The following is a 26,433-nucleotide window of genomic DNA, read 5'->3' on the forward strand; positions in this document are numbered from 1 at the left end:
ATTTCTCCTTGGACTCTCGTGGCAAGCAGGAAAGAGCTAAAAGGGGTAGGAAAGAGATTCCCCTTCCCTCTGGTCCTACCTGGGTTGCAGAGGCTGGGCCTCTTTTATCCTAGAGTTTTCTGCTTCTCTTTGTCTCTTACGTCTTAGCAGAGCGTACTCATATCATGGGCAAGCTTCAGCCGGAGGACAAGCTGCTAGTCCCAGCAGCATAATGGACTCCTTTTCTTTCTTCAGCCCAAAGTCTAGGACTCAAGGAATACTATGAAACCATGATTAGATCAGTTCGAAAGTTTTGAAAGAAGTACTAAGGAAAAGGTTTGATATGGTTTCAGCCCTGTTCTCTGTAAATCAGGCATGCTGTTGAGGTATATTTTTCAACACAGTGTCCTTTAGCTGGAATGCCCTCTCATTGCTGCCTTTGGGTATGGGCAATATAGGAGGGGAGAGCAGAAATGACAAGGAAGGAAAGGATCAATGGGAAGAAGTTGCTACAGCCTGATTCTTTATGCTCTCTTAAACATTTGCTTCGACTTATGCTGAACCAAAATATCCTCAGTGGCATTGAGCTAACATCTCTTCCCCACTATCCCATTCTTTTCCACAGCCTGCAAATGTTTTACCTATTAGATACATTTTAAGGTTACTACCAAATTAACCACAAAGGCCATGGAATTGATGGGGGCTAGGAAATTCACAGGACCCCCGAATATACCACCAATAGCTATTGTGTTGGCCATAGTAAGGTTATTGTTTGACCTGGTGAAGTGATGGTGGGTTTTCCATAATAGACTTGGGAACCAAGACTTTCTCTCTGTCCCTTTGACTATGACTGTCAATCTTGATGAATAGGAATTTAATGGCACAGCTAAGTCACTACTGGTACAAGTAAAAACATGACTTCAGCATTTACCAACAGAACTTCCATCCTCACTCTCTTGATCACTTTCTTACACACACACACACACACACACACACACACACACAAACACACACACACCATTCATTCTTCAGTAGCACATCATACCAGTGGCTTATGTAGCACAGAGATACGTTGTCTCTTCATCCCTTGGACTCTATAGTGGATTTCTGATCAACCTAATTCATGTACTTCTTTTCACTGTGACTAGAGTAGCTAAGAACTCTGACACCTGCAGACCTTGTGGGTCTTGTTTTTGACTGGAAACAAAACACCATCCTGGCTTGGGGATTGCAGAGGTGTCTCTTATTAACGCGAGGCCTGGATTTTTCTTTTTTCATTTAAATTAATATCCATGTAGAGGAGGAGGTAAAAAGCAGTGGTTTAACTTCTGGGCTCCTGACTCCTTCCAGCATTGGACTAAGCAAATTCTATGCTGTCTTCCCTCCCACTTTCCCACCTTAGCGAAAACCTAGGAGTTATCATTTCCTTTATAAAAGAAATGTTTTTCAGCATTTGCTTTTTCTTCAGTCTGCTTAGTTGGTAAATGCAAATGTAGATACACCCCCCAACCCTTAACGCTTGTCTGGAGGTTTTCCCACCTATTTGCGATTTAGAAGATGACAAAGGGCATGTTTGACCTGTAATAGAGATGAAGAATGGATAAATCCAGTGCATGTAATATGATTGGAGAGTCCCATAGACTGACCCACCATGCCTCTCTGTGGGCCCTGCATTCCCATACTGCACAGATTCCTGCCTGTTGAACAACCAAGCATTGTCCTCGCAGAAGTACAACTATACTAACTGGTATTGCATATAGCGATTTCCAAAGTGGTGGTACGCGGAAATCCTCCATCCTGCACTTCTCAAGCTAGCCTTCTCCTGGCCCAGAGGTCCACGTTGCTTTCCATCCAGGGAAAGTATTTTACTTCTCCCCATAACCCCTCCCCTTTCCCTCACCTCACCTTCTTTATGTTTCTGGCCTGAGTGTTACCCTTTGCTTACAGATAACAGTTTACTATGAATTTTCATTCACAGCTTTGAGATGCTTATGAGGCTTAACTGCTTCCCACCCAGCCCCAAACTTGGGACTTTTCACACACTGATCCTCTGACCAGTGTGACACAGGGAAAGCACATGGAAGCCGTGTACCAGTTTGTATAGTAGTACTCTTTTGAACCGTCTACTCTTGAACAAAGTAGAGTGTGCTGGGGGTTCGTGTTGGCTGCTTGACACACACAAAGCCAATTAACTTGCATGCCAAAAAAAAAAAAAAAATTAACCCTTAGAGTACTGTTTCAACATTTTGGTTTAATGGTCTTGAACTTTACTGGTTGGGCAATGCTTCTTTCTCCAGATCAGATCTTAGTACAACAAGTCCATACTTGGTTTCGCCAGAACATCAACCAGGATCATCTCCTCCACCACTTTCCTGAGATGCTCCTGGGTTCTTTATCATTCCTCAACCGATGGCTTTAAAGAGGTCTCAAACACAGCCACTGTCTTTAACTGAAAATGGGCTCTACTTCCAATGTGCTGGAGGGTGTGAGGGACTGTGTTTAGCTTTGGTATCTGTCCTCTAAGAGACAGAAGTCAGTTCTTTAAGGGTTAATGTGAAATGAAGGAATTTGATGTTCTCTCCTGCTTGTCCTTCCTTCAAGGTGTCCGCATGATCCTTTTTAGATTCTTAGCTCAACTGTTGAATGATGATAAAAATCATATATATATATATATATATATATATATATATATATATATATATATATACACACATACATAAATATATAGTTACAAAAACAACTAAAACAAGAAAAGACTGAGTGGTTGAATGGAAAGACCCCTTGGCCATGCTTGCTTGATTATCACAGAGGGTAGAAAGACCAAATGTTGTAGGTAACAAAGATTCATTTTGTCCTCTACCCCGAGCACCACTACTACACGGTTTGTGGAAGATGTGATATACTCTTCATTTACCTCTTGCTTTTTTTCTTCTTCCTGTCTAATAGCCCAATAGAATCCTGCCAGAATTTCTACAAAGATTTCACATTACAGATCGACATGGCTTTCAACGTGTTCTTCCTTCTCTACTTTGGCTTGCGGGTAAGTCTGATCCCCACGACTCAGTATCATGATGGGGCTGCTTGTACCCAGGGGCCGTGCCCCACTAGCGTCTGCTCTGGCAGAGACGAAGCCCCGTGTTTCCAGGGGGACAATGTGCTGATTGAGAGAGCCCTTTCCTTAACTTCGCATTTTCAGAAGAAGTACATGTGAAAATCTTGTTCCGAGGAGGAGGAACAGGGATTAATGTAACTATGATCCTTTACTGGCTGACTGTTTCTCATCTCTCTAAAGACAAATGCATTGTTGTCTTAAATAGAGGGGAAAAAACCTGCTCTTAAAATTACGTTTATCGGGGCTCACTTAGTTGCATCCTGAGAGAACAGCTTGAATTCGGGGGCTTGGAGGATTTGTAGTGGAGCCCGTCTATGAGGGGAGCTGTACAGAAAGGGTATTACAGAGATTGTGTGTACATGCGTGTGCACGCATGTGTGGATGCCTACATGTATGCTTTACTGACAGTTATATTTCCATTAGAGTCTAAGGAAGGCGAGACCCCCTCAAACTTTCCTATGATGTGATTGAAAACCACAGGAAAATAGATTGGCTGGTATTTCTCCAAGGTTAACATAGTCTACAGTCACTCCCTAGAAAACACTGTATAACCGAATTCTAAGACAGAAATAGCCTGTGATTGGTATAGATATGAGAAGGACATAATATCTCCCTCCAGGCCCCTGTGGAAAACCAAAACATAGCCTTTGGCAAAAGCGTATAGTTAGAATGCCAGCATCGTGCCTCTCATGGTTTTCTCCTTTTCTCTCTCCCCAGTTTATTGCAGCCAACGATAAGCTGTGGTTCTGGCTGGAAGTGAACTCTGTGGTAGATTTCTTCACGGTCCCCCCGGTGTTCGTGTCTGTGTACTTAAACAGAAGTTGGCTTGGTAAGTCTACCTCTCTTCCTGTCTCCTTGCTCGTTCCCGAGCTGTGGTGGATCAGAGGCCTGGGCCGTCTCCACAGAAGGAAAGTTTTGTCAATTTGTGTGCACAACTCTTGGAGTTTTGGGAGTGAGTGGTGACAGTTTTCTTTGGAGCACTCGCCCAGGAGGCTGTGCCCAGTTAGGGCTTCCGGGAAAGCAGTTTTATCATCTTTGGAACCTAGCGGCCACACTGTCTCAGTCAGGACCTCTGTCTCCGTGGTTCTGTCATTTTCATCCAACCTGCAGTTGGGACTGGACACAGAAGCCCGTGGGGACGAGGCCAGCCTTCCGAGCAGCTGCTTCGGGTGCCCTAGAAGGCCTGCCTGCCAAACTTAGCTTCGGTCTGCTTCTTAGTTTTATGCAGAGTGGGTCCTGCCTGGTTTACTTATGGTTATGAGTTCCTCCGTGGGGCAGGGTTGGGTCAAGCTTCTCGAGCCACCGACTCCTCGGAGGAGATGGAACCCCTTCTTGTGTTAAAGGATGAGCTTTTGCTGGTGCTATGTCGGCATCTCACTTGCTCTATCTGCTCAGCAGGTCACTTCCTGTCTGTCCCCGGCAGGTCACTTCCTGCTTCGGGACCAGGACACTTGGATGGGAGACGTAACTAGCTCCCAGCATGGTCATGGCAGCCAGAGGCGTAGAGAGGCAGCTTCGAGCTTCTCTTGGTTGCAGTGAATAATTCTCTCAGAATGTTCCTGCTACTGTGCATCTACAGGGGAAAAGGGAGGCTGAAACGGGACTCAGAGAGCTATTTTTGGGTTCCTTCCATCCTTAGTTTTAGAAATTTTTTGTTTGAATTTTTTTCAAAGTAATATATATTGTCATAGTCAGCATAAATATTTAAAGATATATGAAGAAAATAGCAATCCTGTCGTCCCCCTGCTCTCATCACTGCCTTCCCCCTGGGATGCTCAGTATTAACAGACTTCTATCTTCCCTCCATTGCCCCAAACATGGATGCACATAGACGTTTGGAGAGGTGGTGGTCTTCGTACAAATGCGTGTGTCCATTACACTGCACTGCAGTTTGGTTTTCTTACTAACCAATAAATGATGGGTATCCCGTCAGCTCTGTAATAATTCATTTTATTAGAGTTACACAAAACTCGACAAATTGTTCTATCACAGCTCACGCGGCTATAACCCTAAGGATGGACCACCTCATGGTTTCCTTTTTGTGCTGTAAACAGTGGTTTAGTAAACACCCTCATCCACATATCTGTACAGTTCTATTTCTCTAGATGGTTCCAGGGTCCTGGAAGAGGAATTGCTAGATCAAAGAATGCGTATATTTTAGTTTGTACAGGTATTGATGGCTCATTTTTCAAAAATGTTGTGCCACGATAGGCTTCCTCTAGCAATATGTTTTTGATGTCCTTGCTAGCTCTGTGACTCTATTACATGCCTAGAATCAAGTATTTAAAAAAAAGAAGTGCCCTTTCTACATGATGTGTGCAGGAATCACGTATGCACTTATCTGGGTGTATCGCTGGGTAGGTGTATCCCATAAAGATGCTATTTTCTACTAGTTTTCTCGTTAGAATTCTATTCACTCACTCAGTGGAAAAGTTGTCATCCTTGATTCGAGACATGCTTGCTTCGATTGGGTTTTCCAGCCATCATGATGGGACTGTCAGAGCCACTCACAAATCGGAGAAGTGTCCTAAGGGTGACCTGAATGTGCTGTGGTGCCGAGGGTCCCAGCTAGCTCAGCGTGGCTGTTGACTGGCTTTGTGACCTGGGGAGCTCACTTTCCTTCATTCAGCCTGTTGTTTTTCATCTGTAAAATAAAGGCTAGATTAGATGATTCAATTTCTCAGGTACTTTCTTCTCAGAACGCCTGCCTCTAAGACTCCTGCATTGTTCATGGGAAGTTTGGGATCTAGGTTGTGGGGAAGGACTGGGAAATTAGTGAAATCAAATCATCAAATTTCTGAGTCAAAATTACATATGGGCTGCTAACCACGGCTCATCCTAGACCATCCTGTTGTGAAGAGTATACCCACATGCACACACCCTGAAAAACTCAGACAGACAGACAGACAAGGAAAGAAGAAAGAGGAAGAGGGAAGAAGAAAGAAAGAGAGAGAGGGAGGGAGGAAAGGAAGAAGGAAGGAAGGAAAGCAATCTGCCATTTTTTCCCGCCTGTATTCTAATTATTCTGCACTGCAACAACCACTTTACTTTTCTGGACCCTCAGTTTTCCCCTCTGAAAAATGGGAGGTTGGGACTTAAATTACCTTCTAGTCCTCACACTTCATGAATCGGAATTTTATGTCAGGGTCCCTTCTCTCTTGGTCCCTTGTGGGGACCCCTGCAGGACTGTGGTGGAGACACCCCTCCTGCATGGCGGGCAGGTCTCCCCCGGCTAAGGGTGTGGAGCTGAGTCTCCTTGTGAGTCTAAAAGCAGCTTTGTGTCAGGAGAACTTGGATGTTAAAAATTCATGTCTTTTTGTGAATGGTTTAATCCTGATTTTTGGAGTTGTGTTCTTGTCTGAAGTGAAAATCCACCAGCGTGAATAGGAAAAGGGGAAGAAAAAGAAAAAGGAAGAGAAATGAAATACACTTTTGCATCAACTGTGGTTGCTCTTCAAAAAAAATGCTCTAAAATGTGCTTTAATTTGTTCATTAATTGAGCAATATTTATTAAGCACGTACTAGGTGCCAGGTACTTTTCCAGGTGATTAAGAAACAACAGTGAATCATGGGGCACCTGGATGGCTCAGTCGGTTGAGCATCCAACTCTTGATTTTGGCTCAGGTCATGATCTCAGGATCACAGGATCGAGCCCTGCGTTGGGCTCCACATTGGGCGTGGAGCCTGCTTAAGATTCTCTCTCCGCCCCCTCTCCTCCCTCCGCTAAAAGAAAAAAAAAAAAAGAAAGAAATGACAATAAATACAAGAGGCAGGGTGCTACCCTGTGACATTGCAGTGGGGAAGAACAGGGAAAAAAACGAGCCTAATAAATAAGCCAATTACGTAGTACGTTAGGAAGCATAAGTGTGTTGAAACTGAAAACAGACCAACAAACTCTTGGACTGTGAAATAATAATAAAAACAACAACAACGAGTAACCTTCCTCCTCTTCTAGGAGAACACACCTTCAATGAAATACTTTGGGTTCTTTAGTAACTAAACCCCTGGGGTGAGATCCACAACTGGGCTGCCTGTTACGGAAGAGAATTCAGTATAAGAATATTTCAAGGAGGCTCCCGTGTCTGATTTAATATGCGGGTTATTATATCATGAAACAATTATCGTGCCGATGAGCTGCAGAGATAAAATGAGCATTCCCACGAGGTATGGCTGATAAAGTAGAAGGAATAATCCCATTACGTGGGGGCATTTCAGGAAGTGCTGTCCTCGTGGACGATGAGAGGGCGCCGCGTTTACGGGCAGAGGTTTGGTATAAGATGAGGAAGCTGCAGCTCGCTCTCTTCTCCCGCGCACACCTGCTGAACCACACGGTGCAGGGCAGACGGAGCGCCGTGGCCCGCACCCCTACCTTCCCCGGCGCATGACACACCCCACGCTTGGTCTCTTACCTTCATACATGGTTGCCGAGTACATAGCATAGTGTTCATGTACCTGATTGGGTGTATTGTCTTAGTGCGTCTCACGGCGTATTCCTAACAATAGCCAATTTGCAGTTCTACGACGTGCTGGGCACGCTGATGAGCCCCTGACACACATGGACTCACTTGATTCTCAGAGCAAACCCATGAGCTGGGAATTATTTCCCCCCATTTTGCAGACAAGGAGACGGGCTCAGAGACATTCATTCCTGTCCAAGGTCGCATAGCCTGGGAGTGGTGGGGGGGTGATTTGCCTCTGTTTTGGTCTGACTTTACGTCCATATTCATGCTGCCCTTTTGCCTCTGTCCTTACCCTTAAAGGATTGGGGGTTTTGAGGACTGGTTGGGGTGACTGAGCTGGTTTTGTTCATTTCTGTTGGCACCTCTCCTTCTCTCCTTACTCAGAGAGCTTCACGTCAGGCAGGCAGGGAGGGGAAGAGGTCTTATTTAAGAACACACATCCTCATGCTTCCTCCTCTCCTTCCCACTCCTCCTTGTCCACCTCCAGTTTCTAGCGTTGCCACGAGGACCCGAGAAACACAGAGAGCTTGGGTGGTGTCTCCTGAGTCCCTTAGCACGTTGGGGATCAGACCTGCTCTACCTGAGAGAGAGGGAGAGACTAGGGGCTGCCACACATGCGGTCAATAGAGCAGAGTGGGTCGGAGCCGAGCTCTGGGTTACCATCTCAATTCACATCTTGGCTTGGCCAATGGGTCACTCTGAGTAAGGTCGTCTTACCTGTCCTAAACTCAGTTTCCCACCTGTCCAGTGAATGGGGTAATAACAGTACTCTCCTCATAGGGCTGTTGAGGGCATTCAGGGAGGCAGAGTAAGTCAGTCCCACGTACATAGGACGAGCTTCATGATTATCCTGGGCTTGTCTTTCTAAGCTACCTATCATATTTTCAAGCACCGAGGAAGAAAACAAACCAGAATGGAACCAAAAATAAGGCAGTGGGATGTGAGGACATCCACGTTGCCAGGCGGCAAGTGCTGCTTATTTTAATTCCTGGTCCCACACACCAGCTTATTCATTTTTGTTTCTCTCACAAAATCCTTATCCTACCTAACTAAAATAAATGTACCTTGAAATGAGAGATGTATTTTATTTTGAGACTAGAATAACATGCTCTGGGGAGAACTCTTCTGTCTGTCTCCTTCTTTGGGGAACTGTATCCCCAAGGTAGGTCAACGGGCTGTGCCTCCTTTGTGTATTTATTTATTTATTTGTTTGTTTATTTATTTATTTATTTATTTATTTATTTATTTATTTATTTATGTGGCTTCGTCGAGGGTCATTTTGTGTGGTTAGAAGAAGAGAGTAGAGAACAAATAATGACGCGCTCTCTGGCCACTCATCTCCCCAGCTTTTATTGAGCGCTTACTGTGTGCTCAGCACTGAGATGAGGGGAGCATGTCTGGCCACCCTCTTTCCTAGTCTTACTGTGATTTCCAGCATTGTCCCTCTTCTCTGACTAATGAAATCAGGGGACGGTGAGGAGCCCCAGGCCCTGAACCCAGGGTGGAAAAACTGTCAACTGTAAACCGACCTGCTCTTCTAGCCCGTGTTAGACATTAACGCCTTCAGCAAACAGTGTGAGAAAATAGAAAACACTCCTAAAAAAATAGAAAAATGAGTTCGTGCCCAGCCACAGGGCAATTAAAATGATCGAGGATATCTGCTTATAAATATATGCCGGGCAGTTCCTTTTTGTGTCAAAAGGTGATAAAAACAGGACTGTGTGAAAAAAAAAGTACAGGCCCTTAAAAACAACAACAATAACAACAACAAAAGGACCAACGTAGTTCCTGTTTGAGACTGAGGTTTGAATCTAGATTTGGAACCAAAATAAACACGCATGCAGCAACAGCAGGTAACACTGCCCGCTGTGTAATTAAGTCCCAAATTGCCAGGTACAGGCTGTCAGGGCCTTGGGAGTTCACAGGAGAAAGAGCTTATGTGGGTGGAGGAACGTGAGGAGGCTTCTGCAAGATGCTGGCCCAGCCCACGGTGGGTGAGATGGACAGAGCCCGGAGCTGTGCGTACTCCTGGGGGGAGAGGAGGCCAGCCTGCCCTGTGTGGAGGATGGCAGGTGCCCACCCATGATAATGCCATCTTAGATGAGAAAGCGCCCTTCCCCACGCTGGACATCAGCCCCACAACCCTGCAGGATGGATGTATTCATTTCCTCTTGCTGTAGTAACAAATGAGTGCCCCAAATGCAGGGCCTTGACACAACACAAGTTTACTTCTTACACCTATGTAGGTTAGAAATCGACACAGGTCTCTCTGGGCTAAGCTGCGAGTGTGTTCAGTGTTGTGCTCCCTTCTGGAAGTTTGGAGGAAGGGTCTGTTTCCTTGCCTTTCTCAGCTTCCAAGGCCACCCACATTCCTTGGCACCAGGGCCCTTCCTCTGGCCTCGGGGTGGGTCCTCGTATTGTGTCCCCCTGATCTTGCTATCATTACCTTTCTTGGGCTCTCCCTCCTGTCTCCCTCTTCTACTTCTAAGGACCCTTGTGATTACATTGGGGTCCCACCTGGATAATCCAAGATAATCTCCCCATACTAAGGTCAGCAGATGGGCAACCTTAATTTGTCTGCTACTTTGATTGCCTTTTGCCATGTCAATTACCACATTCCCAGGTTCTGAGGATTACCATGGATTTTTGGGGGGGGGGCATTTTTCTGCCAAAGGGGAATGATTATTAATATTCCCATTTCACCAGAGAGGAAACTGAGGCCCAGAGGAGTTAAGTAACTTGCCCCAAATCACACAGCCAGTGGCTCTGCTCAGTCTTCTGGAGTCCAAAAGCTCTGGCAGGCATTCTGGGCCCTCCGTGCCCTTGCCTTTCTGTACTCCTCCAGTGCGTCATGGAAGGAGATGCTTGGGGGAAATCTCATTTAGAGCCTGAGACCTTCCCCCTCTCCTCACTTCCATGTAGTGGTGTTTTTTCCTTCTTGTCCTGGAACCAGGAGAATTACTAGGCAGACATGCCTGCTCTTCACTGTTCTTAAACATTTGCTCTGGGCTCCCCTTCCTACGTGGCTACAGCAACTGAGGGGAATATGTTAGGTCTGCAATGTCCCCTTCTTAGAAGCTTCCTTTCCTTAGAATTCATGCTTTCTTGCTTTTTTTACTTTAAAGAGTGGAGAGAAAGCGGAATTTTAGAATGCCACCTGAGGTGGCGAGTTGTGACGTAGGTCACCGTTTTCCCGGGGAGGCAGTGTGTGGAGTCACAACAGGGCTTTTCTCTGCAAGTATTTGGTCATTCTCTCAGGGCTCAGCTGCCATCTCAGGAGGCCTTCTGTTGCCCTCTACATTGCAGGGGGTCTGGCCCCAGGGCCCCTCCCCAGCTTTCTGTTGACTAGCCTCTGCATTTGAAAAAAATACTCAATGGTGAAAGCCTATGACTGGTTTCTGTCCTGACATCAGGAATTTTCAGTGCATTGAAATTTAAAAAACAAAACAAAACCAAAAACATAAAAAACAGGATGTGATTTGGCCAGAGAGGGTAGGCAGCCCCTAGTGGGCAACTCAAGGCACACAGCCTCAACTCCCAGCCTCCCCTTCCCTTTTTTAAAATTCCTGCCCCCCCCCCCCAAGCTGCTGGTCTGCATCTGGCCTGCCGAGAGTTCCCTCCTGCTGAGTCAGGAGTGAGTTTCTGCCCCATCTCGCTGGTTGGCATCCCTCTCCCCATTCAGACACAGCCCTAACTCCACCTCCCTGTGAAGCCTTTGCATTCTTCCAGTTGGAATGAATTCCCTGAACTTGGTTTCTTTTATTCTTAGGGTTAGTGCTGTAAGAGTGATATGATCATCTGTGTTAGATTATCAATTAGAATGCAAGGTTCATGACAGCCTTGTGCAAGGACATTGACCGTCTTGTTTTTTGCTGTGCCCTGGTGCCCGCAACAGTGCCTGGCACATAATGAGTCCTTGTTGAATGAATGAATGTGTATTCTTACCATAATGATAATAATGAATAATTATTGACTGCTTATTAAAAGCAGACACTAGGCATTATCTGAGTTAATATTCTCAGCGGCCCAGTGCATCAATATGGTTGGGTCTGATTTCACAATTTAGGGAGCTGAGGATTGGGAGTTAGATAACTTTCCCAGGTAGTAAATGTGGATCCAGGACTCAGCCCAGTTCAATCTGATTCTGGAGCCCATGCTTTTAAAATTATGAGGCCAGAGGTTCTCAAGGTGTCATTTCCAGTCCGGCAGAGTCAGCATTACCTGAAAATTTGTTAGAAGTGCAGATTCTTAGAACCCAACCCAGACCCAGTGAATCAGAAACTCCTAGAGTTTGATCGGACAATCTGTGTTTTACATGCCTTCCTGGTGATCCTGATGTTCACCCAATTTGGAGAACCACTGTTCTAGGCTATTCTGGGACGGTTATAAATTTGGCTGTCCACAAGAAGCCCCCAGAGAGTTTTTAAAACTCATGATGTTCAGGCCAAACCTCTAACCAATTAAATCAGAGTCTCTGAGTTGAGGGGATGACCCAGGCTCAGCATTTTTTTTTAATGCTTTCCAGTTGCATCAAAAATGCAATAAGGTTGAGAACCATGTGTATACATCTTCTGACTGTGAATGTTGAGTTAATTCCTCCCTAGAAGAGTGCTTCCTAACATTTGCGTGCATGGAAGCATCAGGAGATCTTGATAGGATATGCAGCTTCTGATTCAAGAGGTGTGGGTGGGATCAGAGATTCTGCATTTCTACAAGTTTCCAGGTGATGCTGATGCTTCTGGTCTGGAGACTGTATCTAAAGTAGCAAGGCTTTCCGGTCTGGACTGCGCTGTCCAATAGGGTAGCCACTAGCAACACTGGGCTATTTACATGTAAAGTAATCAGAATTAAATGGAGTAAAAACTGTTTCTCCCTCATACTAGCCACATTTCAAGTATTCATTAGCACTATGTGGTTAGTGGCTATGGGGTCGGGCAGCACAAATATAGAACATTTCGTCATCTCAGAAGTTCTACTGGACCATGCTGCTCTAGAATGTGTCTTGTGATAGAAGGTACCGTGACGTTTTACTTTTCGCACGTCTGGGACACTCCAGTAAACGGTGGAAGCTTAACAAATGTTTACTGGGTGATTTTTAGTGGAAGGACCAATGGACGGATGTTGAGACATCATTAGTACACCATCGAAAGGAAATTCCCAACCGCCCTATCCAGATTAAATTATTTAAGCCCTCTGTAGGCAAAAATAAATAAATTAATTAATTAAAATTAAAATTAAAAAGCACAAAAGAGACCCTGGGACCGGCTGCAGCCCTAGCTTCTTCCCCAGGACTCTACTGCTGCATTTTGAAATGGTCTTTGGGCTCTGAAAGGCTCTGCTTCCCCCTACAGGGCTGTCTTGGACTTTGCTGATCAGTGTGAGATGAAGTAGGCTGGAGGAGGGAAGGGAGACAAACTGGCTCAAACTCAATGGGTAGCTGGTGGTTGGTAGAGGTAAGGATAGGTAAGGATAGGCTCACTTTGCATTCCCATAAGGTATTTGGCATCTAATAACTTGACTTGAGTCAACCGCTATGACCATGAACTCCCCGTCTCCCCCCATCACCACCCCAAGAAGGTTCCTGGTTCCATTGTCCAGGGTCTGGAAGGAAGGGCCTTTGAGAGCCACCAGAGGTGACCTGAAGCAGCTGGACACAGATGCTCTAAAGCCCAAAGCTTCCTAAGTAAACCCCTCCCTGTAGTCAGTGGTTTAATTTAAAATAGTAATAATAATAAGAGAAAACGTGTGGCTTCCCTTTTTGGGAGCCAAATGTCTTTGGAGGTGGGGAAAGGGAGAGGAAGTGTGTGCTCTAAAGAGAAAGTGCTTCCACAACCAGGGTAGTGTTGGATGTGTTGACACTTACATGTCTACATGTGTGTATGTATATGTATGTGTGTGTGTACAGATACGATTTATAATTATCCCCGGGAATCTTCCAAACAATACTATGAAATAGGGATCATTTGTAGCCCCATTTTTCAGGTGGGGAACCTGAGGTCTAGAGAGATTCTGTAACTTGCCAAGAGTCACATAGCCAAGCTTTGGACCCAGGCAATCTACCTCCAAGCTTAACGTTCTTCAGTGTTCTATCATGCTGGCTCTCAAACTATAAAATTAACTAGCCATTATAGTTACACTTAGAGAAAATTAGTCTAACCGTCCTGTCTAATCAGATCAAATACTGAATGCTGCTTCCTCCTTGTTCCAGTCCCCTGAAGAAAGGTGAGGGACCCCCTAAACAGAATTTCTTTGGTACTCCCAGGTAAGAAAGGAAATTAAGAAGAAAAACAACTCAATCCATTTTTTGGAAAAATTGAGTTAATATAATTTCTATAACTTGTGAGTCTTTGAACTACTTTTTTTAAACCTTAAAACATTTTTCCCCTTTTCCCCAGTCCCCTTTTTCTGAGCCTCTTGGTTTATTCTCTGCAAGTATCGAATAAATAAAAATAATCTGTTACCACCATTAGTCCATCTTGAAATAGTGTCATGCTAGAGATTATGGGCTCTGCTCTTCGCCTGAGCCTTATTTTGGGGCAGTTGGGGGGGGGTGGTCCTCAGTGACGCCGTGCACCTTGGGCAGATCACTGGGACCGGATGTCTATAGTGTGGCAAGAGAAGTGAACTCATTGAGTTCTGTCCCTTTGGACTCTGGAGGAAGGCAGCTCCAGCAAAGGGGCATGCTTAAAGTTCAGCTGGTTTTCGGGGAGCTAATTGCTGCCCTGGTAGCTGCTGCTGTGGCTGAAACCGCTCCTAGAGAAATTATTCCTCCGTAAGAGAGTTCCGATTGTATTCCCTTGATATTGCTTTGTCAGGACATGCTTTAAATAAGATGCCCTCTGCAGGTAGCTGGGATTCTAAATCCTCATTGACGTGTACAGCTCTCTTATATGCCAAATTGGAAATAACATCTCAAAACGAATGTCTTCAAGGAACAAATTCAGCAGTAGGTTTTCATAGATGCCAAAACCTCTCCAGATGGCAGTACTTCATCTGGGGTATTATTGGAACAGCCTGCTCAAGCAACCTAAATCTCTAGGACCGGACGTATATTTACCTTCGCCTCATCTTCAAAAAATAGATGCCTTGATTCTTCTCGATGAGATAGGGCCGTGATGGCTTGATCTGGCCAGCAAACTGGGTAGGGAGAAAATGAACATGGGGGAGCAGCTCTGAGACCTTACTACTGCACGTACTCAGCTGAACACCCACTATGTGCAAGTCACCGATTCCTAAGAGTGGCTCACTAATGGGGAGAACCTAGATCTTGCCTTTAAGATGTTGATCATTTAACTACGTGGTACTTGATAAGGAAGAATAATCAATGTGTAGGGATTCAGAGGAGGAACAGAAGGAGGAACGTGGGCCATCCCAACCCAGGGCAGATGGCAGGTATCTAAAAAGTTAGTGTGTTCCTCCTGGGGGCAGTGCCACCATGGTGTGGTCTGTGTTGGCCAGCACATCTGGGAGCTCATTAGAAATGAAAATTCTCAGGCCCAACCCCAATCCCGTAGACTCCTTGGGGGGGGGGGTAAGGCTAAGGAATTTGGTTTAATAAATTATCCAGGTGATTCTTACACATGCTGACGTGTGTATTAGCTACACTAATACACGAATGTAGATTCTAATACCCGTGGCAGTATGTTAGAATCACCTGCTTTGAAACTTCCCCTTGGCCAGATTATAGTTCAGACCAAGTACACCAAGATCACTGGGGTGGAACTCAGCCGTCAGCATGTTTTGAAGTTCCTCGGGTAATTCCAATGTGCAGCCAGGATTGAGAAGGCATGCAGTGGTGGTTCTTCACTCAGGAACACACCTGAATACCCGAGAAACTTAAAAAACAGAAACAAAACGTTGAAGTGCCTTCCTGGGTCTACTGAGTCAGACACCCCGGTCATGATCAACGATAGTGGCTTTAGAAAGTGAACACTACCTATTCTGGAAAGACCAGTCTGTTCTCCAGCTTGAGCTGCATCGGATCACCTGGGCGGCTGGGGAAGACAGAGTTGTGTTTCTGATTCGGTATACCTGGGGGTGGGGGGATGCTGAGGATTTGCAATGCTACCAAGTTCCCACGCAATGGCTGATGCTGCCTGACTAGACTGGGGCCACACTTTGAGAACCACTGGTCTCGCCTAGCACGAGGCTTCACTGGAATTCTAGTAGTGGCTGCTCGGCCAGTTTCCAGGATTCTCGTAATCCAGTAAACCTTACCGTTTTGGGGTACCGAAATTCCAATATATTTATTGATGTAACCCCTTATTTTAGTATGTTTTTGAAATTAAAATCAGAATCATTTACAACTTGAGAGATACCCAGCATGTGATACTCTGCATTATAATTTCATCTGGAACAGAGGAGCCCTCTTTAGAAAGACTTCTGGTCTCACATAGGTAGTCCTTTTCTAAGACATTCCAAGTCCTGGGGTACACGGAGAGTAAGGACCTTTGCTTGTGTTTATTAGGCACTAATATTTCCTCCAGAGTCAGTTGGGGTTAATATCTCTTTTGAAACTCCTTGGAATTGGGGTAGAGTTGACTTATTAAGAAAAATAGGAGGGTATGTTGGAAATTTGGGGAGAGGAAAGAAGAAGAGAGATCCGAGACCCAATTCCCATCCCTTCCCTGGAGCCTGACCTCCTTCCTCCCTGTGGGCCAGAGCCACTCATTTCCCTCCCCCAGGGAAGGATAGGGCCTGACCCGTCTTCACCTCCAGGATAATTTATTTTAACAAACACTTTCCCAGTTGTCCTACCTGGAGACACAGAGATGCCCCAGCCTGGACCTGGGCCAGCTGGCAAAAGTAACGGCAAATGATGGATGATGAGTAAAGCTCTATTTTTTATGAGACACATTGTATTACTAGAAATAAATACCAAATACCAGTATGGTGACACTTGCTCCCATACGACAATTGCTAAATTCAACTTCTCTCTTTAAGGCCAGATAAGAATTTAGTAACCCGCCTCACAAAGGGTACCATTCATTTATTATTTCCTGGGCGGATTGCGAAATTTCCCCCTGGCCAGACCAGGGGCAGAACAAACTCTTCCTTTTTGTCAAAACTCAGTCTCAGTCTTTGTCCTTTATATTCTCACCCAGTCTCCCTTTCTACCTCTTTCTGTGAATTTCTTCCCTGTTGTCACCAAGCAGCCTACTTACCAGCCGCCCCCACCCCAACTGCAGACATATCCCATCTCTATGACTCCAGTAGCTCCCCTGTCTAGCAGGTGCTCACCTGTCCTCTCTACTCACCTGAACTCAACCAGTTATGATCTTGCCTCTTCTAAAACCATTACCATCTGAATCATTCATGGTCTCTCTTCTGATGTTGGCTGTATTTTTATAAGGAATGTATAAAGGATTTTTAGAAGTACATGTCCTGGCTGATTGACTAGATCAGGAACTGGCGAAACTGGCCCATTGCCTATTTTTGTAAATAAAGTTTTATTAGAACATAGCCACATTTATTTACATATTATCTTTGATGAAGATCTATGGCCCACAAAGCCTAAAATTTCTAGAATCTGGCTCTTTATAGGAAGTTTGAGATCTGATTTCCTGCTTTAGAACAGCAGCTGTGTTATATTCCTTAAATTCCTTTAAATGTTTGCCACCGTATTTTGCTCAAAACTAATCAGTTTGATAAAGCGGGTATGAACTTTCCTCTGAAATCAGCAAGAAATGTACTAGTAATAAAATAACACCTGATTTTTTTGCCATTGTTATTGCTATTATTATTATAGCTACCCAAGTATCATGTAACAGGTGGTGGACTACGCTCTTTATCTGCCTATCTCATTTAATCCTCTTAACAGGCCTGGATAGAAGACCCTGGAGCTTAGAGAGGTGAGCTGTCTCCATTGCTGTGTGCCTCCAGCAAGAATCTGAACTCAGGTCTTTCTGATCTCAGAACGCGAGCTTTTCATTACTGCTAGGTACTCCTGGTTCAGTCCTAGCCTTTTCTAGGTGCTTGTTCCCTCCGTAGCTCACTCATCTTACCCGAATCTCAGCTCTAGTTAGGAGCCTCTATTAAATGTCGCCACTGTTACTGCTGTTCCCATCTTCGTTCATTCATTCCGCAAACCTTAAAGCAAGTGTAATGTGTTAGTTGCTGTGTAGGGCTTGGCATGTAAACCGTGAGTGAGGTATCTTTCCCCTGCTGTGGGAAAGGCAAGTCAATAAAGCCCAGGTTGTAAACCCAGATGTTTACAAGTTGCAAACCTGAACGTTTACAGGCACAGGAAGATAACAGATGAGGGAAGCATGCCAGGTGAAGGCTGTCTCTAGCTGGGGAGCGAATACCCCTCTTGAAAGGGTCGCTGTCGATCACTGGCTGATTCTTGCTGTGTGGACACCTCATTGTCCAGTAGGGCCTTCTCCTTTCCCTCTCCCTCCTCTCCTTTCCCTTCTTCTCCTCCTTGACAACAATTATTTTTGGCCGCAATGACTTGCCCTTTAAAAGCTGGTCTAGGGGCACCTGGGTGGCTCAGTCAGTTAAGTGTCTGCGGGACTCCTGGGGTTCTGGGATCAAGTCCCTCATCGGGCTCCTTGCTCAGAGGGGAGTCTGCTTCTCCCTCTGCCGGCCTTTCTCTCTCTCTCGCTTTCTCTCTCTCTCTCTCTCTCTGACAAAAAAACAAAAAACAAACAAACAAAAAATTGGTCTAGTTTGCAATTCTTTCTCTGCTTGGGACACAGAAATTCTGGTGTCTCCTCTATAGGAAACAGTCATTCTAGACTGTTTTCCTACTTACCATATCCGTTGTCCAGCATCCTTACAAAGGCTATGGCTTGGCATCTGCTGACAACACTGAACAGGTTATAGCAGATTAACCAATAAATATCCTTAATGTGGTAGGTGAATATCTTAGGCGACTTAAAGCACTTCACTTGAATTTGCGAACTGGGACAGAATCCCTTTTCAAGTGTTAGGGCATCTGGAGCAAAGTGCACCTTGTCTCAGGACTTCTTACTCCTATTTTTGTTTTTTATTCATTTTGGGCAATAGCCTTTGCTCACACCCGCTCCCCTCTTGGTAATACTAAGTGCTTCTAGTCTGGTGAAGAGGAGGGATCCAGGCTCCAATGCAAGCACAAGAGGACCTGGGGGAGACCCATATGTCACACGCTTTCTCCCTGCAGTGACGTGCCCCAAATGTCTGTCCTCTTCCCTGGCTCTCAGAGGCTCTCCCCTGTCCCTCACTTCAGTACAACTGCATTTTCCAGGCCACCGTTCTGAAAAGATTTGTTGTGTCGTTCTGCCCTCTAGTGGGAGAAAGTGTGAATGAAACACACAGTAGCTGTTCTCAGAATTCTGTCTCCTTCAATCCTGGTGAGTTAACCTCGATGGAAATAGGCTTCTGTTTTTAACTCTTAGAGATAGCATATCCCTCATAAGGTCCCCTAACAAAGTGGAAAAGCCTGAAAAAGACAAATGTGAGGTCAATAGCTAGAATTTTGAAAAGTAGGCATAGGTATTCAGGCTAAGCATATACCGAAACCACTGCCCATACAAAACCAAACCTCTGTGGACTCCCAGGCCAGTGGAGGAGAGGGGAGCCCTAGCCTGACTCCAGAGTGAAGACATTACCTGCTCCCCTAAAGTGAAGGCCTGACCTCTGTTGTTTATATAGTTCTTTTAAGCCCAGTAGGATAAATTTCTTCCATCCTTTGACTGAATTGCTTTTGAATTTGGAGGAAATATTGAAGGATCTGTCACTTTCCATCTTGTGTGTCAAAGCTAGCTGGCAGATCCTGAATAGATATGTTTGTCAAACCTAAACAAAAATGGGAGCTTTATTAATAAACCTGAGCATGATCATATAATACAGATATCCTCATAAAGCAGCTCTGATACATGACCCAGAAGCACAGTGTTTAAGGAAGGACGGCACTGTGTTAGTGGTGCTTCCTACTTCGGTCCTGCCTCTTGGGAGGCAAGTAAGCATCATATTATCACTGACTGCCTTCGGGTGGGTCCCAAAGGTCATTTCTGGGGAAGATAATAGAGCTTTTCATATGATATGCTTTCAGCCGCCTAGCAGATGCAGAATCATCTGAAAAGACACCCAAAAAAGTAGTGTATATTTTTATCCTGAGTTGTCATTCCTTGTATCAACTCATTTTGAGGGAAGAGAAAGCCTGGTTTTTTTTTCATGTTATGACATTTCTGTCTTTCTTTTTTTTTTTTACTCTCTGGCTGGACTTCATCTCAGCAAAGTTGAAAAAAAAAAAACTATTTTAGATAGGGGGGGACATGATGGGAAGAAACCGGAAGAAGGGAGAGAGGCACAACACACGAAGAAACAGAAGTCTGGATGTCCTGTCGCCATCTGGGTTTTCAAGGAGGAAACGTGTTCAAATGGCTGGTTCTGTTATTTTAGGGCTAACAGGAATCCCAGGAGCATTTGTGGTTGTTCAAGGAGCGCTTCAACTATGTAACAGTGGCAGCTGGAGCACCAGAGAGTTAACAGGGCAGGAGAAACAGATGACCCAGGGATGCAAATATGCTTTGTTCATATCACTTCCATGGGATCAAGATACCAAAGGAAAACAACTGCTTCCAGTGGGGAAAGAGCTACCAAGTAATTCTGGAATCAGGTTTTCAGAGCTCCTTATGTTCCAGGACCCTTAAAAAAAATGATCGTTATCATGTATATGTATGTGGGCGGGGGGAGCGGACAGCACAGGGGTGACTGGTGTGTGTATGTATGTGTGCTTGACAATGCCCACCCGTCTTGAAGCTGCAATTTAAGAATGGGTGTGGAAAGAAAAGCTTCATGAGTTTTAGATCAAATGGGCCAATTTATAAAGCCAGTGTCATCTCTCTTCTCTGTTGGTGTGTGTTCAGCCCGGCCACCCTTCGTGCCAAAGACCTTGAGCAGACCTTGGCTGAAACCCCAAGGTATCCTCCCTGTTCACTGTCAGCAGTGATCTGTGGAACGGATTGGTGTGGGCTGCATTGCCTTGGGCAGGGTTCATGTGTCATTCAGGAGACGATGCATCAGGCCGCAGAGGCAGAGGGAGGCTGCCTTATGTCCATGGAAATGAGTGAATCAGAAAGCCAGATGGGGGCCCGCTCTGAGGACATGAGGAATTGCAGAGCACAAAACTGGAAGGACTTGGGAACATCTTGTCCTTTATTTCACTTAGGAGAAAACTGAGACCCAGGGATGCCAAGGAATTTGCCTACATTTCTTCCACTGATTAATTAATTTTTTCATGTATTTATTCAGTGATGATGCCGGACTGTTTCTTGTGGGTCAGACTTTGTTCTGGTGTTGGGGTTGGAAAGAGGATGAATGTCACATAGGGAGCAGAAACTTATCCCAAGTCAATTTAGAAGAAAAACCTGGTCGAGGAGGAGGAGTCTCAAGGCAGAAGTAAAGAGAAGGGAGAAAAGAGAACCACCGTAGGGCTGTAAGTGTGAACACTGGTTTGACAGTCTTCAATAATGACACCAACCATCAGTGCATGATGGAAGGTTACCCCCGGTACCATGCCTCGACACCCATCAGGGCTGTAGTTGCAAAGGTACCTGTAAGATGATTTGATTAGTCTTTTTCTCCTGCTACAAAGCCAGAGTGTGAGTTTCATCACGCAGATACCTTTCTTGGCCCTATGTCTTATCCCCAGAAGCTGGCAAAACACTTGACCAATATGGTAGATACTCAGTAAATACCCATTGAATGAACCATGGAACGAATGACAAAATGGTACGGATACCCACGTTCCATTTATAGGATGGGGATCAGCCAACGTCAGTAAAAGGTCAGCTAGTAAATATTCAGACTCTAGGATTCATACAGTCTCTAGCACAACTATTCAAATCTACCTTTGTAGCAAGAAAGCAGCATAGACGATGTGTGGGGGAAGGGGTATGGCTGTACCCCAGGAAAACTTTGTTCATGGATACTGAAACTTGCATTTCATACAGTGTTCCTGTTCTGTGAAATATTATTATAACATTTTCCAGCTATTTAAAAATGTAAAAAATAACCATTCTTAGCTTGCAGACTGTAAAGAAAGAAGTGACAGGCCAGGGGCGCCTGGGTAGTGCAGTCGTTAAAGCGTCTGCCTTCGGCTCAGGGCGTGATCCCGGCGTTCCGGGATCGAGTCCCATATCGGGCTCCTCCGCTGGGAGCCTGCTTCTTCCTCTCTCACTCGCCTGCTGTGTTCTCTCTCTCACTGGCTGTCTCTCTGTCACATAAATAAATAAAAAATCTTTAAAAAAAAAAAAAAAAAAGAAGTGACAGGCCAGATTTGTCCCATAGGCTGTAGTTTACCAATCCCCGCTATAGGAGTAGACTAATTGTGAAAGGTCTTATGAAATTTTTAATTGATTGATTCATATATCTATTCAAACATTTATTAAGTCACTGCTTTGAGCCGGGCTCTGTATCAGGCACTAGACATGCAGTAGAAAAAAGACACAGTATCTGTCCTCAGCTGGTTTAGCATCTGATTGAAGAAGATACATGTAAAAAAAAAAAGGATAATAAAAATAGAGTGAAGTGACCTAAGCTTGGCAGGGAGGGAGTGGCTGGCTCTGTTCTAGAAGGATGAGAGAGCTTCATGGAGATGGTGTTGCTTGCATCAAGGCCTGAATGGTGAGTAAGCGATAGGGAAGGAGTCAGGTGTGGAGAAGTTGCAGAAGCAGTTCTTTCTATGAGACTCAAACGTGGTGGGATCAAGGCCCTGGAAAGATGACTCCAGGAGCCAGGGCCATATCTGCCAGGACTCTGAGTATTATGTGAGGGAGTTTGAAATGTGCAAGTCTGATCTTGGAAGTGTCACCTTGAAAATCCTCTGGAATTCTATAGTCTGCAGGAAAGAGTGTGGAGAGCATCCTGTGGGAGAAACTGGGAGGGAGCTGGGTTGAGACAGGGGATGGGACTAGCTGAGACCACTTCAGAATCTAAGGAAGAAATCATAAGGACTTGTGGTCATTAAGGCAACAGTGGAGTTATGGAGAGGAGGCGGAAATAAGAGATATAACAAGGAAGAAGGCCCTAATAGACTTTGTGATTGATGGATATGTGGAGGATAAAGGAACAGGAAAAGTCTAGAATGCCTGGCTTTAGGCTTGGCCCTCTCCCCATGAATGGTACCATCACAGAGAATAGTGAAGGAAGGCAGGCTTTAGAGGAGGGTAATTGGATCTCTGGAGCTTCCTTCTTTGGTGATTTTTAAAGAGTTCTCCTTATGAGACTTAATCCCTAAATCTATAAAACAGGAATAATTATCTCTGTACTTCCTTTGGGAGACAGAATTGGTATGGCTAGCTTCTCTTGGCAGTCATAATGGTGATTCGTCACCTGCACGGAGACAAGATCTTCATGCTCAGCAGTTCAGATCTTTGAAGGATGAGTCATGACTGTGTAGTAATTAAGGATCCCGCAGCCCGTTTAGTTAATGTATGAGAAGCACTCTACAAGTAATTGGAGGTTTCTAGACTACACCTTCCAAACGTCACAAGCTTTTTTCAAGTATTCCCTATTTACAGATTGGAAGGTTGATGTAGGCGGAGTGACTTCCCCACTATCTCTAAGCCAATTTTCCTGTCCGGTGCTCAAACACTTTCTGTTCGTTCTCTCTCTCATTCTTTGCCCATTGGAGAGTGCCTGTGGATTTTTAGATAACTCCCCTACAGTTTAGAAAGACAACCTTCGGAAACATTCCCCTCGTTTCCCACTTGGCTTGGATCCTCCCAGTTTTTATCTTGATCAAAACCAGAGGCAAAGATGTGATCTCTACGTTGTAGTCAGAAAACAATAAAACTCTGCATCTGTTTTATTTCCTGACAATAGAAAGGGGTCCAGGAAAATATTAATGGACATAGAAGCAGGGTAAAATTAGGACCTTGAAAGATTTTGCATAATACTTTTGTCCTTTGTTTCTGACCTGTCTTAATTCCATAATCCGTTATGTTCCAGCTAGTAGTTTATTTCTTCATCACCAACATTTTGCAATCTTTCAGAGTACTTCTGGGGATTCCAGAGCAAATAGCCTTAAAGAGCAACTTAATTGTGTCAGAGATTTTATTTGCTTGTTGAGAACTATTGGGACCACAGCATTATCTGCATGGGGAATAATTCCCTTAGCTTCAGTTTTCCAGTTCTTTGCCCATAGGATTATAGTTCTTTTTGCATAAAAGGATGCTTGGAATGGGGACACCCAGAGTACCGATTTTGGGTGCTTCTAACTGGGCCCAAAGTAATAACAATTTGAACAGAAACAGTGTGCCTCTTGAGACCTGGGGGGAAAAGGCAGAGAGAGAAAAGAGCAGAGTTTGGGGATGCACTTTAAGGGGAATAAATGATTCATTCAGTAGACAACGTATTGATTGTAACACTGTGCTTGTCGTGAGGGGCACACTGTGAAATGTAAGACAAATTCAGCCTAGAGTAGTTTAATCTAGTTATGGATATGGGAATTCAAAATGCCTTGTCTACAATGGGACTTTGAAGTCCTTGATAACTAAATAGAACAGAGGCGTGAATAAGCAGACTAAAGAGTAAACATAAGAAGATATGCATTGGGGGGCGCCTGGGTGGCACAGCGGTTAAGCGTCTGCCTTTGGCTCAGGGCGTGATCCCGGCGTTATGGGATCGAGCCCCACATCGGGCTCCTCCACTATGAGTCTGCTTCTTCCTTTCCCACTCCCCCTGCTTGTGTACCCTCTCTCGCTGACTGTCTCTATCTCTGTCAAATAAATAAAATCTTAAAAAAAAAAAAAAGAAGATATGCATTGGAATGCATGCAAATGTACTCTTTACTTTGGACATAATTCACACGTTTTCCGTGCGTTGATCACATGAGACATACACTTATCTATACCGAGGATCTCTAATGGAGTTCAACTGAGTGGGAGAGACATTGGATGATAGAAGCTGGTGTGCCTGACTTTCTCAGATTGGGTATCTTGTGGGCACAATGCAGTAACCAATACTAAAACCAGTAGCATATACTAGTGAGCCCAAATGGAAAATCCTCCCTGTCCTGCTCACCTTGCCCTCAATGAAGGAATGTGGGCATCTGTGAAACAGCTGTTATTTATTTCCCTATTCAACATCTGTCCTTGAAGGCCATCACGTGGGCAAGGGCTGTGGCGCAGGCACACGATGTTTCCATCAATGGGCTGGCCATATCGAGTGGATGAAAGAGCCTTGGAGGGATGGGGGCTCCTAGAAAAAGAGGCTTGTAAGTCAAGAGCAGGGTGTCAGCTCCCTCTGTGTATTTCATGGTGAGAGTGAAAGCAGACCTGAATCATGAGTTGTTGAGTCTCCCACTTGAATGTTCGATTCTTAATTTGAAAGGCAGCTCAGTGCCAAGGGAGTGTAACATAGAAAAGGAGTGGCCTCGATGCCTAAAAGAAAGCGGGGCCCGTGGGGCTGCTTGAGTTGATTTCCATATATTATAAGACATACTCATTTCCTACAGCTGTTCAATTCTGTGAGAACATTCTGTGAACGTTATTGTGTTTAATCAACTGTGTGAGGCGGGTGTTATTGTGCCCTCCAGTGTGGCAGATGTGGACAAGGGTGTTCCAAGAGGTCTGTGATGGGTCCAACGTCACATGGCCAGTAAGTAGCATGGCCAGGACTAGAAGGAGGGGTCTTTCCCACTATGATCTGAGAGCTATGACACGCCCTGCCTTCTCAGTGCATCAGTTAATTTAGATATATGCTCAGATGGGGTGAATTATTCTCTGGTTGGGAGCCACAGGTATGGTCTGCATGGTATTGTGAATTCCAAGCAGGGAGGTGCTGTTCCAGGGGGCCTTGCTGGTGGAATAGGGTTTGAGGTGAGGTTTCAAGCGTGGGTAGGGTTTGATTAAATGGAGTGGAGAAAGGACATTGCAGACAAGAGAAGGAGGTAAGCAGGGGGAGGAAACTGCGTGCTGCTTTGGGGAACTGGTAAGTAGACTAGTGTGGGTACTTCGGTGTTTGTGTGGAGACAGCTGATGGATCTGCACTGGTGGTAAGAATAACCGGAGTGGATTCACCCTGGGGACAGCAGGGTAGTTGAAGCTCTTTGGGGAAGTTGGAGGAACTGGAGGAGAGCTTGCCCTGTTACCCCACTATGGTCCTTCTCTCTGACCACCTCCTACAGATGCACAGGAGGTGGACATCATCCACCTTTCCATCCACCTGCTCCTTCGTTTCACTTCTTCTTGTTTTGTCCAACAGACATTTTTTATGCACCTGCTATGTTCCAGGTCCTGCATCAAGTCTTAGTGAAGTAATTGAAAGGAACCCTCAATGCTTAGTAAATAAGGACATGAATGAATGAACAAAAGAAATGGGACTTGGGCTGGCGAGCTCCTTCGTAGGGGAGAGAGAAGTAAAGAGAGTTCTAGCGTGTTGGGCTAAGTGCGGCAGTGCACTGCTCCGGGACCAAACAGAGAAGCGACGATTTGTGGGGCCAGGGAAGGCTTTCTAAGACAAGTGGCATTTTGGATGGTGTTTGGAGTCTGAAGGTGGACCATGCCAGCTAGAGAAGGGGAGGAGAGGCAGGCCAAACTGACTTAGTGTTTTGCAAATGAACAAAGGCCTAAATATTTGAGAAAAAGCAGGAAAGTAGGTGTAACACAAGCTGAAGAGGGGAGGAAGGTCACTGCAGAAGGGGCAGGAAAAATGTTTCTGTATCAGACCAAACAGGACCACCTGGTCCAAGGTCAGGTCTACATCCCATTAGGCAAGTCGTTGGCAAAAATGGTACTGCCGTGGGAAGTTTTCTAAGTCATAGCCCAAGGCTAAACTCATCTTTCTTCTAAGAAGGCTGACGGAACATCTGTCTACGGCTAGATGCCCAGCAATTTAAGAAGAAAGGGAAAAGGCAGTAATACACTAGAGAAGAAAAGAAAGAAGGGTACTAGG

At 45.0% G+C, this 26,433-nt stretch overlaps 1 protein-coding gene across 6 annotated transcripts in view; it reads left to right on the top strand.

Moving 5' to 3' along the window:
• KCNMA1 (potassium calcium-activated channel subfamily M alpha 1) overlaps positions 1-26,433 on the top strand; it is a 710,872-nt gene that overhangs the window by 419,883 nt on the left and 264,556 nt on the right. For all 6 annotated transcript variants that reach the window (XM_045783283.2, XM_045783284.2, XM_045783288.2 and 3 more), the window contains exons 4-5: positions 2,926-3,019; positions 3,809-3,920. In XM_045783283.2, coding sequence (XP_045639239.1) covers positions 2,926-3,019; positions 3,809-3,920 — 206 coding nt within the window. The remainder of the gene's footprint in view (positions 1-2,925; positions 3,020-3,808; positions 3,921-26,433) is intronic.

This window comes from Ursus americanus, chromosome 6 (genome assembly GCF_024610735.1).
Source record: "Ursus americanus isolate L20-20 chromosome 6, mUrsAme1.1.p, whole genome shotgun sequence".
In the NCBI taxonomy this organism is placed as follows: Eukaryota; Metazoa; Chordata; class Mammalia; order Carnivora; family Ursidae; genus Ursus; species Ursus americanus.